The sequence below is a fragment of the Periplaneta americana genome, chromosome 17 (assembly GCF_040183065.1).
Source record: "Periplaneta americana isolate PAMFEO1 chromosome 17, P.americana_PAMFEO1_priV1, whole genome shotgun sequence".
Taxonomy (NCBI): domain Eukaryota; kingdom Metazoa; phylum Arthropoda; class Insecta; order Blattodea; family Blattidae; genus Periplaneta; species Periplaneta americana.
This window is the reverse complement of record NC_091133.1, coordinates 118265706-118280345: the sequence shown is the minus strand read 5'-3', so window position 1 is coordinate 118280345 and position 14640 is coordinate 118265706. Positions and strand designations below refer to the sequence as shown.

General features: G+C 36.1%; 1 protein-coding gene across 2 annotated transcripts in view; it reads left to right on the top strand.

The window, feature by feature from the left end:
- Window positions 1-14640, top strand: part of ChT (choline transporter) — a 149244-nt gene that overhangs the window by 79774 nt on the left and 54830 nt on the right. For both annotated transcript variants that reach the window (XM_069817116.1, XM_069817115.1), the window contains exons 4-6: window positions 1044-1151; window positions 12517-12672; window positions 13973-14121. In XM_069817116.1, coding sequence (XP_069673217.1) covers window positions 1044-1151; window positions 12517-12672; window positions 13973-14121 — 413 coding nt within the window. The remainder of the gene's footprint in view (window positions 1-1043; window positions 1152-12516; window positions 12673-13972; window positions 14122-14640) is intronic.

The window sequence follows — 14640 nt, the reverse complement described above, 5'->3', positions numbered from 1 at the left end:
CTTGTTTTAAATACCGATCATGGTAACAAAAATGGGATTCTATTGATTAACACTATTACTAATAAAAACTCTATATACAGACGTTTAACTGTCTTATACTTATGCAATAAGTAGCTCGTTTATACGTCGTGTGTAAATTCCTTACTAATAATCACTACATACGTCGTGAATAACAGTATTACTGTTACACAGCTACGTCATAGTTTCGCCATTACTTCGTTACGAAAGGTAATAGAATATCTGAGGTTCTCTATTGCAACTGGTAGAGCGCTCTAGTGTGCCGTGTTACATGTCGATAGTACAACTGGCTCTAATCGATTACCACACTATATTTTGGTCAAAGAGTGCAAGCTACAGTAATATTATTCTAATTATTCTGTGCTCTTTGGTTTGTTCTTCTTTGGTTACTAGGCAACCATCATCATAAAATGACAGTCGATACGAACAGCTGTTAGAGGGGCGGCCATTTTTTCTCTATATACAACCCTTAAACAAGGGGTTTCGTGTATATAACTACTGCAAAGTAATTCCCATTGCAACTGGTAGAGCGCTCTAGTGTGCCGTGTTAAGAATCGATAGTACAACTGGCTCTAATCGATTACCACACTATATTTTGGTCAAAGAGTGCAAGCTACAGCAATATTATTCTAATTATTCTGTGCTCTTTGGTTTGTTCTTCTGTGGTTACAAGGCAACCATCATAATAAAATGACAGTCGATACGAACAGCTGTTAGAGGGGCGGCCATTTTTCTCTATATACAACCCTTAAACAAGGGCTTTCGTGTATATAACTACTGCAAAGTAATTCCCATTGTATAGTTGCAGCCTATTTATACATCCATTGTCTATGCATGGTTTATTAGTAAAGTTTTCTGTCTCAACTCTGCAAAAGTCTCGTATAAAAACTATACACGGTTTATTAGTAAGACTGTATGTCTATCATCTGTCAAAATATTTCCCTAGAATCTTGTACATTCTCCAATTATTACCGTACAGTTGGTTGAACTTTCTTAGCTAACTACATTAATTTTGATTGTTTCAGCCACATGGGTAGGGGGCGGCTACATCAACGGCACCGCTGAGGCCATCTACACGTCTGGGCTGGTCTGGTGTCAGGCACCCTTCGGCTATGCTCTCAGTCTTGTGTTCGGTAAGTTTAACACACTGTTGCCAACATGTCCTATTTTTCACTGGAAATGTCACTAGTTTTATATTACATAGTTTAATTTTACAAAATATACTGTATTTACATTGCTCCATCGTTTTAGTAGAATGCGTTTCAGTTTAAAGAAAGCAAGAAAACAGCACAACGTGGTTTGTTGTGACGAGAATCCAAGCCCCGCATATAGGTAAGGCATCATGTCACAAACACGTTCACGTCTGAGTATTACTGACAAAGTCAATATTATTCGAACGGCTTGAAAAGGGCGCAAATATTAAGGATATTGCTGGAGAATTTGGAGATAATATTTATTTATTTTTTTAAATTTATTTATTTACTTTTTTAACTGACCTACTTTTACTTACCATTTTACTTACATTTTTATTTATTTACTTACTTACTTCTTCATTTATTTATTCACTCGTTCACTTATTTATTACTGTATTTTATAAATAAATATTTTCTAGGAAATAAAATGAATTTGTATTAACGTTGTATGAGATTCACTTTTTTAAACTGATTTATTTTATTAGGTTATTTTACGACGCTTTATCAACAGCTTAGGTTATTTAGCGTCTGCATGAGATGAAGGTGATAATGCCGGTGAAATGAGTCCGGGGCCCAACACCGAAAGTTACCCAGCATTTGCTCGTATAGGGTTGAGGGAAAACCCCTTTTAAACTGAATTAACAATCTCTTAAATACCCATTTACCACTGATTGAGGTTCTGGCTGATATGTACAGTAGTGGCAAAAAAACGGATCGACCCTTGTAGCTGATTTCAGAGCCCTGTTCACTCCAGAGCACGATAGAGCAGTAACTAAGACTTTCGTGGTTCGAATCCTGTCTGGGAAGGAATTTTTTTTTGTTCCTTATTCAAATTTATTCCCAATACTTTCCGATTGCAGCGATATTTTACTACTTAATTAACTTATTAATCCCAGAATATGAATTTTATCAGCTATCGTAACCACTTGGACGGACAGTAGATAGCATGTCTGAGTAATTTTATCTTTTTGGATCGGGCAGAAGTGAAGATTGAATTTACAGCACGTAAGGTACTCTTTTATAGAGTAGGTACAGAACTATTTCAACATGAGTTACTAGTACGAAAGACGAAACTGGTAATTGGGATTAGGTAAAGTAGTCTACAGTGCGATAATATGCACAAAAGATCTGAAGTCTCTATCGAAATGAACGGCCACCATTTTAAAAAAATGTGTTTAAATATCCATATTATGATTATTATTCAATTTAACTTCATTCTCTACATTGTACGCTAATGTGCTGTAGACAGTATAGTATACACTGCATAATGAATACGTTCGCATGAATAACTCAGTTCGTGAGTAAAAACACACATTGTTAATACTGTGCTGTATTTTGATTAAACAAAAACCAATGAAAATGATCAAACTCAAAAGCGCAATATTTCCTAGTTTACGTAAATGGATGAACTACTTTTCTTCCCTCCTATACCTAGTAAAGTGATTTGTTTGCATATTACGCCAGTATCATCGAACTCCAGTCGTAGGAGGGGGTAGCAAACGGCGTTGATCCAGAGGTACGGGCAAGTTAATATTAAAAATGTTAGTAAAATAAAATGATGTCCCTGTATTATCCCCAGTATTAATCCATCTCCGTCCTGGCTCTAGTGAACATACCGACTGTCCCCGGCGTAGAGGCCAATCAATAGGGCTATCTCGTAGTAGTAATACAAGCAGTCAGTGAGCTGGTCTGTGCTTCGGTGCTATGAAGCGCGTCATGGGTACCAAACGAGCACAGGTGCAAATTTATTTACTTTTTCCAGTCTATGTGTAGCAGGACTGGTATGTTTCCATGCCTAGAGTATATTGCTTACTTGTCGAAAACACGAACTGCGGGCTTATCATTGTAGTAATGTATTTCGAATATTAAAGAAATAAAAAAGTCCCTAATACCCCAAAATACATAATATATCCAGTTTACTGAATTCATGTCGTGCTTCAACTTTAAGGTGAGTATTTTTCTTCATTTTTCTTCTTTCTGTTATGGGCTGGCCCAAACATTCGGCCTGTTTGTGCCTCATTATTAGAGTCCTGCGTTTGGTTACCGAAAGCCTCCAAGCAAACTGCAGCATTGTAGGTATGTATGGAGTGTAGCTTGACGGCACCCAACACTACTAGTTCCGATCTGCTGTTCAGTGAACATATGAAAACAAAACTAGGCGGTTGGAAATGAGTGCTACAATAGAAGAATTTAGTATCTAGCACGTCATTAGGAAAGAAGAAAATGTATTTTATCAGAAAGAAAGAGAAAATTTTCATTTGGAACACTTAAAATGTTTATAGCAGTGGTTGTTAAACACCACGAAATTGTGACGTAATAGAAATGCAACCCGCACACCACTATCGCAGGAAGAAGGGTGAAGTGGGTATTTCCTCAGATAATGTAGTTAATGACAGTGCAGAGACGGACAAAAGCAATATAATATTCTTCTACTTATTAACTACACACACTTTTTCCGTGTTAACTTTTATCCTCCTATTCATTATTTTTGTATTATTAATAAAATAAAATATATTTTCTTATTTACCATAAAAAAGAACGTGTGCTTTACATCAGCAGATATTTGAAAAACCCGATACTTTTTATTGTTTGTTTATTAATGAAATATTAAATTTACAGATAAGGGCGTGGTAGTCTTCATAACAAGAAGAATAATGACAACGTACATTGTTCTTTTATACTTCATTTAAAGTTTTACAACAAATTAAGTATCTCATATTTTTGCTATCTGGACAAAAGGAATACTGTTCCTCCCATGCTCCTTAAAATTAAGTTTTTACATATTATCTACTAGCCGTACCCGTGCGCTCCGCTGCACCCGTTAGAAATAAATATAAAGTAATTACATAATTAAAATAGGACATTTGATCCAGGGAACATTCGTGTTTGATAGAAGGATAAATCGTTTAATATGTTACTTAATTTAAATTGTATTTAAAATATTAAAATGCGATCATTTTGATCCAGAGACACTCATTTGGTGCAATGACAATTCCTTTAACATGTTTCTTAATTGTTATTACCAATTATTTTTGGAAAAGCGAAAATTAACAGAAAAATTTTGGCTACAAATTTATTATTATGTTTATATTATATTGTATTATATTATGTAAAAATGTGTTGATGACGGATGTACTCGAATTAGAAAGTTTTTAATTTGTTGTGGGAGCTCTTGAATCTCAGGAGGAACAACTTTTACAACAGCGCAACATAATCTGCTTGGCTCATTACCAAATTTTTTTGCATTGCATTTATTGCATATGTATTTTATGTATTTTAACACGATTCAATTGAGCATAGTTAAAATTTGAATTATAAAATAATGGATTGCTAAGCTAACGTACTATTACTGCATACTAAATCAATACACTCTCGTTGTTCGTTAATTCTCTGAGATAAAAATGAATATCTTCATAAACATTATTATAAGAAATACAGGAAATGAATATACAGAATAACCTATCAAGTTTTCTGTGCATAAGAAGCTATTTTAATCTTACCTGTCCTCAATTCACTCACAAGTTACTGTAATAACATTATAGCATTATGTCCATCCAGAGAAACTACACTTTCCAATGATGAAATAATAATTAATTATACAAATCGGTTAATTTAGCTTCCGATATACTACTAGGTTCAAAAAGTTCCCGGAATTTTACTACCATTTTTCGTATTAATATATAACAAGGGATATTATACATTTGTTTTGTTGGTAACATTCATGATGTCATTTCCTTAAAGTTTGCTGATAATGGCAATTATTGGTTTTGAGTTGTAGGCAATTGTTTATCATAGTGTTTTGTTTGTTCGTCGCATTTTGTAATTATGTCCACAGAGCAAAGTACAAACATCAAGTTCTGTGTTTTGCTGGGGACATGATCAGTATGGCTGATGAAGATGGTGATTTCTTAAACAAAATGAAACTGGCGCTACTTGTACGACCCAGTCCCTAAACGACAGTCATCTGAGTGGAAATCGAAAACATCTCCTCGGAAGCAAAAATTTCCTAGGGACACTTCTAAAGGCAAAGTTATTTTAAATGTTATGTTTTATTTAACGACGCTCGCAACTGCAGAGGTTATATCAGCATCGCCGGATGTGCCGGAATTTTGTCCCGCAGGAGTTCTTTCACATGCCAGTAAATCTACTGACATGAGCCTGTCGCATTTAAGCACACTTAAAGCAAAGTTATGTTGGAAGTTTTCTTCGACTCTCAGGGTCTCATGCACCATGAGTTCATTCCAGAAGGTCGTACTGTAACGAAAGAATTGTACGTAGAAACCCTCCGTCGCCTCTGGGACGCAGTGAGAAGGAAACGTCCAGAAAAGTGGGTAGAAAACAACTGGTTCCATATGCATGACAATGCACCTGCTCATCGCGCAATTATTGTAAAGAATTTTCTTGCCAGGCACAACATAACTGCTTTGGATCACCCACCATACTCTCCTGATCTCTCACCACCTGATTACTTTCTGTTTCCCCGTCTGAAAAGTCATCTGAAAGGACGGAGATTCAATGCTGAAGAGGTTATCGCAAACGCGACGAGAGCACTAAGACGGGTTTCACAAAATGGCTTCCAGGCCTGCTTCCAGGAACTCTACACGCGTTGGCAAAAGTGTGTTGTTGCGGAAGGCAACTATTTTGAAGGGAATGCTGTAGAATAGTGTTTAAGGTACGTTGTTTCTATGATGCTAGCAAATTCCGGGAACTTTTTGAACCTAGTATGTATTACTTCATACAAACACAGAAACATTGTCTGTAGGCTATGTTTCATAGCTTTCGATTGTTGTGTCCAAGGCCCCTTATAGACGAAGTCATTTGTTTTTTATTTCAATACACCGCCTTGGATGGCAGTTATTTTAATTTTAAAACTCATTTATCTCATTAAATATCAGTCCTATCAAAATTTTTCAGAGAATAAAACATATCAGAAATCATTTTTAAAGAAACGTTTGTTATGTAACATATTTCACAAAAATCAATAATAAGCGAGTTATTTCGATTTATTTAATTCAGGCTCCCTTATAACCCCCTTTTAAATAACGTATTTTGAATGCCATATAGCCTATAATTTAAGTTACAAAGAACTTAATTTATATTCCAATTTTCATCGAAATCGGTTCAGCCATTATCGCGTGAAAAGGTAACAAACATACAGACAGACAGACAGACAGACAGACAGACATACATACATACAAACAAAAATTTCAAAAAAGCGATTTTCGGTTTCTGGGTGGTTAATTATATATGTTAGGACCAATTATTTTTGGAAAATCGAAAATTACCAGAAAAATTTCGGCTACAGATTTATTATTAGTATAGATTTCTGTTTTGGAAAAGACACGAAACATATTATCCTACACACTTGTCACATTACATGTGTACGTCCGCTGCTGATAAAGTCTTTACTTACATAGAAGTGAAGGCTGTAAACAGAGGGTGGGGGTATGATGCCATGGGTACGCTTGAGTGGAGCAGGGGCAAGTGTCGCGACACAGCTTTTGGTGATCACTGGTTTATAGTCATTGATTGTAATGTGTAGAGACCAGGGTTTAAGCTAGAGAATAATTGTCGCAAAAATGAACGAATTAAAAATTATATTTGCGCAAATTGCGAAATGTTTGTGCAATATTATAAATAATTGTGCGGAAAGATAAAATTTAATGTAGTATAATTTGAAGTATAACCTAATTTACTGTAAGTCTCGGGGTGGGTTCCCCTTCACGATAATTCTCCCGTATCTCTCTGTCTTTTCTAATATACAGGGTGTTAAAGAAGTAGCCAATATTTTAAGAGGTGCTAGTATGCATCAAAACAAGAAAATAATGTCTAATAAACATGGGTCCTACAAAACATACTTTCTGAGATCTGAACACTTGTTCATAGGAAGTGCTCAATGTGACGTCCATTCATGGCAATGCATTCCTCTGCCCTTTGGCGTAAGGAATCACGCACTCTTTGAAATTGACCTGGTTGTTCTCGATAACCACAAGTCTAGGGGATTTCGGTTTGGGGAACGAGCAGGCCAAGGTGTGGGGCCTCACCAATCAATCCAGCGGTCCTGAAATATCAGCGTCAGGTGTTCACGCCCATTGCGGAAAAATGTGCTGGTGTGCCATCATACTTGAACCACATCTGTAGTCTTTGCTGGTATGTCCACATACTCCAGCATTGATTCTCAGGTTTAATCGAACTTGAAATTTTCTTAACTCTCACCTACAATCCGCAATGACCTGAAATAGCTACTACATTACTTCCACATGAAAAACTCACTGATCGTCCTAACATTGTTACTTGCGTTTTCGCATTGAAACTCAAGAACTGAAGCTGAATAGGTTCAAGAGAAAGTAAATAATTGATTAAAAAATGGCGATCTTACTCGTGTTAATTATGTAAGCATGTGCAGCTTACAGCTGTTTCGGTGCTATTCGACACCATCCTCAGAGCCTACTAGATCTCGGCGCTATCTCAACTTCGCTGCCTGTTGTGAGGGTGCGTTCGTGTGATGAAGAGTTGTATCAAATAGTGTGCATGTTCTGAAATTGATCTGTGTGTTGAGAATTTGACTGGGGTGTGTTTTAGTGTGTATGTGTATTTCATATTGTTCTAGTGTGTTGAGTTTTTGTTTTTTGGGTTGTATGTGTAGGATTTCCATGCCTGTATTTATGTTATAGTATGTGTGGTTAGCATTAGTTATGTGTTCGGTATATGTAGATGTATTGTGTCCTCTGGTTATTGCTTTAATGTATTCTTTGTATCGAGTTTGGAATGATCTGCCTGTCTGTCCAATGTAGGAACTGTCGCAACTATTGCATGTGAGTTTGTATACGCCTGTGTAGTTGTATTTATTTGTTTGTGTTGTTTGTGTGTTGAGATGTCTTTGTAGTGTGTTTTCTGTTCTCTATGCTATATTGTATTTCTGTTTTCTGATTGAGGATGTGTGTGTTTTTGTTTTCGTATGTTAGTGTGATGTATTTCTTGTGTTCTTGTATTTGTGTTGTGTTTTGTGTGTTTTTGTGTTTGTTGAGTTTTATTATGTTATCTATTATGTTTGGGTTGTAACCATTTTCTTGTGCTATGTATTTTATTGTGTTCACTTCTTCATTATAGAATTGTTGGCTCATTGGTATTTTGAGTAATCTGTGTACCATTGTCCTGAATGCAGCATGTTTGTGTTGTGTGACACATGCTTACATAATTAACACGAGTAAGATCGCCATTTAATCAATTATTTATATTCAAGTGTTAAAAGTTGTGTACGAAACATTCAACATGGACAAGAGAAAGTGTTTGGCATAAAAAACATTCAGAGGGAGCATGTTTCACTATTATGGAGGCAAATAACTTTTAAAATGTCTGGTATTCTTCATTGAATAAATCTGAACAATTTTTATTTGAACTTCTTATGGACTTAGTTTGCAGCATTTGCTGCTCAAGCCACTAGTTGGGAATATAAACATGACCGTAAATATATTTCGTAACCTTGGTAACGTAACAAATGCTTCCTTCCTACATTTATAATTGACATTTGCATCAACTCTATAAAGACGGACGACATGTAAGTGTGCAGTTTGTGATTGTAAATAGCCCCACCGTAGCTAACTTGCTAGAATATGTTTTGCAGCAGAAAAGCAGGTAATAGAAGCGCAGGGGATATGAGTTCATCCGTTGAACCAGAGTAGGATTCAGCAAGGCGAATTCCATAGCTTGTTCTAGGAAATGTGAGTCGATTTCCAGCTCGTTATCTTTATACGACTTTCCATGTTGGCCGTAGAGGAAGAGGGATGTTCTTGGTATAAAACTAACGACTTTTCGTCAAACGACGCCATTTCATCATATTCTACTGTTTATGTCAAAGTTTTAAGGATGTGCACTATTTTATTGCCGTGTGCAAGACTCATGAAATCACTTCTAGCACACAATGAATTCAATCCAGTACATTTTTTTTTGTTATTCTTTTTAGGCGGCGTTTAAGGGTACGGCAAGGAATCCCGTATGCTTGCGATGCTCTAAAACAGTTCATACCCTCTGTTATAAGATGTTTCATCGCAAGTTGAAGACTGTCCTCAAACTACTGACTTCTATCAGAGGATCTTACGTAACGTTTACACATTCCCTGCAATAAAACAAAAAATAAAACTCTTGCAACAAGTTGCCATCTTACCCCGAAAAAAGTGATTATCTTCCCCAAGTATCGGGCTAAGATTCCTAGTGCTGTGACGCAACCTAAGATGGCGGAACAAGGTCGTTGTTAACAATACAAACTTTAGAATCTTTACTACAATATCGATTACAAAGGTTTGACAGTTATTACGAATTCAAGGATGTATTAAAATTTTAACATACCTTGCAATTATTTTATAACAGAAAAAGAGCAGTTTTCTTGCCTTTCTTCTTCTCACAACAAGAACACGTGGCAAAAAGAGTTAGCTTTCACTCTACAGACATTCAACTGTCTCAGTGATCATGAAGACATGCGCGTGGCGTTCTCTCTTGGAAGAATGTGAAACTACAAAGAAATAAGCATCTTCCCCCGATAGTCATCTGCCCCCGATTCACTCTACATTTAGGAAATTACCCAAAATATTTTTTTTTTCATCCTACAACAACTTGTAATAACAATCTAGGTTGCCAAGCGACGACAGAAAACAAAAGATGTGAGAACAAATGAAAAATTGAATACTCTTTCAAATTTAAGTATTATTCATAATATAGGATGTCACTTGAAATTTCAAAGCGAGGGTGCGGTGAGGGAGTGAAACGTAAAAAATACAATTGACAGTGGTTGTTAACTCCCCCCCCCCTCAATATCTAAATTGACGTTTTTTTTTGTTAAATTGGAATTAATAGTTATTTACGCTGGGAAAGTTTTGAAATGAAAGCCCGATATAATATGCGATGATTATCCATGTCTGAATTCATGAATCCGACACTGACAGATAGGCCATCGCACCTAAGTCCTGACTCTTATATCCCAAAACTGTACCGCAGCCTATTTTAAATTAATGAAGATGATAGATGAAATGACTGGAAGATGGAGTGTGTTAGTGGAATGACAGAGGAAAACGGGAGTATCCCGAGAAAAATATTCTGTAAAGTTTTCTTTTTCAATCACAAATTCCATTACGACCTAGCCGGGGTTCGAACCCACAATGCAAAACCAACGATCTGGGACTTGAGCCTCAGACGCTGTTATTTCATATGCCACTTTAATTCCAAATGCTAACCACAGACGACGATCACGTCATACATGGATCCGCACGCCTCTAAACTTCTCTAATCAAAGCATATTCGAGCAGTACTGAATACTTAATCTCGTTTTGATTGGTGTTCTCGTTTGTCATCAAATGTAATTAATTCAGGATTTTGTAATGCTGGAATGGATTGTTTGCGTATGTAAGCCAGCGCAGCATTTCAGAATTGAGGCCCAAACATTTAACATATCTTGTACTTTTTATTATACGTACTTGTTAAACAGAAGAACTTAAGTGCAATCAAAGTTAGTCTATAACTTGTTTAAACTAACTACATTCGATCTTGATGGAAATAGTAGTTACAGTCGTTAATTTCATTGTAATTTTCTATATAAACAGTTCATTATATGTGTATAAGATTCATCTGCAATATACGCAAATTTGTTCATGTAACACCTTCCCTCAAGCTTCTATCACTGCACGTTGACCAAGATCACGCGTTCACAGCAAAGAATTCCAATAACGAAACGTAACTCTGTAAATATTGGAAATAGGATCCATGTTTATATGACGTTTTTTGCTCAGAATTCTTCGGAAATAAGCTCTGTAAAGGACGGTAAATCTTCGTGAATCACCCTGTATTTTGAAAATAAAACATTAGAATATTTACATTTAGAGCCTTATCTATGTCATACACCAGGCATGTCAATTGATGCCCACAGGAGCAAGCGCGCGCTTTAGAGCCCAGGAGAGCCTGAGCGCTTTACAGCGGAAAGGAAAAAGAGAGACGAAAGAGGTAGTATATGCCGCTTGGTCGAGCTATGTTCAGGGATGGCCAGCACTGATTCAGTAGATAAGGGAAGAGAACTTATTAAAACTGTATCCATGTTAATTTTTACATTTGCCTGAGAAATATAAGTGCATTATAAGAATGTAAGTTTTAACTTTAATGCTTATTTTTCACAAATTTGATTTTTTTATTCAAAAGAAATATTTTCTCAACTTTTCGTACAGAAAAGTGAAATTTTCAGGTATAGGCCTATTTATTTAGTAACCTTACAGAATGTTTTGGTAAATCTGATATACCGTAAATACGTATTACTGAAGATAGTGTATTGAAAATTTTGAAAATATTCGCATGGAAATTGTTTGTAAGGAAATGGATTAACAAAGCAACTACTGTTACATCATAAGCAAAAGATACGTGCCCATGTGTTGTAAAAATGTCAGCTCTATAGCTTCAGCAGATTTCGAGAAAATAATTTAATATTCTGATGATAGGAAGTTGCTCACAAATATCACCTTAAAAGCATAATGCGATAAGAGTTTTGTTATGTAATATTATTTACACTTAAAACAGATACAGTACCTAGGTAACTTTGCTTTGTACTGTAATATTGTTTTGATTAGTTTATTGATTACTTTGGTAAGGTTAAAGATACCATCATATCAATTCCAACTTATCATGTCATACTGAATCTCTTTCTTTGGAATATCACTTTCTTTATGAATGATGTGTTTCATCCACTTAATACAGTATAATATTATACTACTATGGAATGTAAGTGAATATTCCTTCTTAACTCTCTATTATGTTATTAAGATTTAAAACACAAGTGAAATATTGAGAAATCAGTGTTAGTGCTTTTGTTTTACAGACAATATAGACAATATTAAACAGAAAGAAGCTATATAAAAATAACGACATAAAATTTCAGGTTCCGTTTGAAGTTTGTGCACCACTGTTTCCTTAATCCAACAGGTTGCTTATTCATATACACAACCCTTCCTCTTTCCATACTTAGCGCTTGCTGCCCGCGCACGACGTCAAGGTCAGAAAAATGTGCTTGTTTTGAGATCACTGTCATACACTAATAACAAACAAATATGTCTGAAAAATACTTTTCCATTGAAATTCCCAGTTTTCCCGGAATGCCTGATGGAAGTGCTCTTTCTTTTCCATTTAACACTCCATCTTCTTTAGTCTACAAATAGCACAAACTTTCTTAAAATCCGAAAATTTCAAGGCGTATCTACAAGCACAACATTCCAATTAACAAATGACAAATGACAAACAATCTCCTAAATGTTGTGTTGTTTGTGTGGTATAGGCGGGATCTTCTTTGCCAACAAGATGAGACAACAAGGCTACATCACCATGCTGGACCCCCTGCAGGACTCGTTCGGAGAGCGCATGGGTGGCCTGCTCTTCCTGCCAGCTCTCTGCGGGGAGGTGTTTTGGGCGGCCGGCATCCTGGCAGCTCTGGGTACGGAACTAACGTTTTCGTAGTACATACAAGCTTACAAAAAAGTTTCTCAAAAGTATTTATAATTCAATATCTCGTGACGCCTGAAGTAGGAATTTCTTACCAATAGTTTCTGATCTAAAAATACTCAGTTTAGACTCCTCTATAATCTTTATTATTTGGCCCAAGATTTCTCAGGCACCCGGTATAAATGACAGTTATTTTATTTAACAATCTCTTGGAACTGTAAGATCTCGTGACGCCTGAAATAGGCTTTTCCGATCAATAACTTCTGGTCTAAAAATACTCAGTTTAGACTCCTCTTATAATCTTTATTATTTTGACCCAAGATTTCTCAGACACCCGGTATAAATGGCAGTTATTTTATTTAACAATCTCTTGGAACTGTAAGATCTCGTGACGACTGAAACAGGCATTTCCGAAAAATAGTTTCTCGTCTAAAATACTCAGTTTAGACTCCTCTATAATCTATTTTATTTTGACCCTAGGTGTTTCAGACACCCGGTATAAATGACAGTTATTTTATTTAACAATCCCTTAGAACTGTAACATCTCGTGACGACTGAAATAGGCATTTCCGATCAATAATGTCTGGTTTAAAAATACTCAGTTTAGACTCTTCTATAATCTGTATTATTTTGACCCAAGGTGTTTCAGACACCCGGTATAAATTACAGTTATTTTATTTAACAATCTCTTGGAACTGTAAGATCTCGTGACGTCTGAAATTGGCATTTCCGACCAATAGTTTATCGCCTAAAATACTTAGTTTAGACTCCTCTATAATCTTTATTATTTTGACCCAAGATTTCTCAGACACCCGGTATAAATGACAGTTATTTTATTTAACAATCTCTTGGAACTGTAAGATCTCGTGACGACTGAAATAGGCATTGTCGACCAATAGTTTATCGTCTAAAATACTCAGTTTAGACTCCTCTATAATCTGTATTATTTTGAACCAAGAGTCTTCAGACACCCGGTATAAATGAAAGTTATTTTGTTTAACAATCTCTTGGAACTGTTTAATTCATTCAGAGTTGTGATTGTAAGAAAGTGACTCATAGATACTCCACAATTGCGTTTTTCTTCACGAAAATAAAAAAATCTGCCAGAGATCGAACTTCGGTAATTTAGGGGAGAAAATTACAGATAACTTCAGTTACGTCAGAAACTGGGAAGCTGGGAACGTAATTAATTGGAACCTAGTACTGACTTCGCTTGGAGCTAGCATTCATGCTTATTAACGCGAACTGACGTTTTGGAGTGCCTCTGAAAGACACTGGTTTGCATCTCGCAGGCGCCACGCTGAGTGTCATCGTTGACATGGATCATCGCACCAGTGTCATACTCAGCTCCTGCATAGCCGTGTTCTACACTCTGTTCGGCGGGTTGTATAGCGTCGCCTACACGGACGTCATCCAGCTCTTCTGTATCTTCATCGGATTGGTGAGTTAGAATTTTGTCTTTAAAAATACGAAATAGTGCATGACAATTGGTGTGTGATAGTGATTAATGTAGCTATAGAGGATTCCACGTTAAGAAAAAGCATTGAGCATATGGGGCTATTCCATCAAATGACCAGTTGCCATAGGAACGCCTACCTACAGAGTGCTGCATTGGAGTTAAATCGCTCGCTTGAACTTGGTCGAGTGACGCACCCTCGAGTGAGATACGATCGGTCGTGATACGCTCGTAATAAATAGAAGCACAGCACAGGGTCATCTCACCGACATGTCTTATTTTGTATGGAAGGCGACAGATAAGATACACATATGTTTTGCTCACACGGTAAAAATAAGGCTTTATTTTCTGCGTTTATGACAAACGTTTAATGGAATAGTCAATGGAACGTACCAAAACAGGAACATGAAGTTATAAATAAAATAGTATGAAAAACTTGGATATACAGTTATTATTGCTAATTAATAATTATTCAATATTTGATTTACCACATATATAATATGA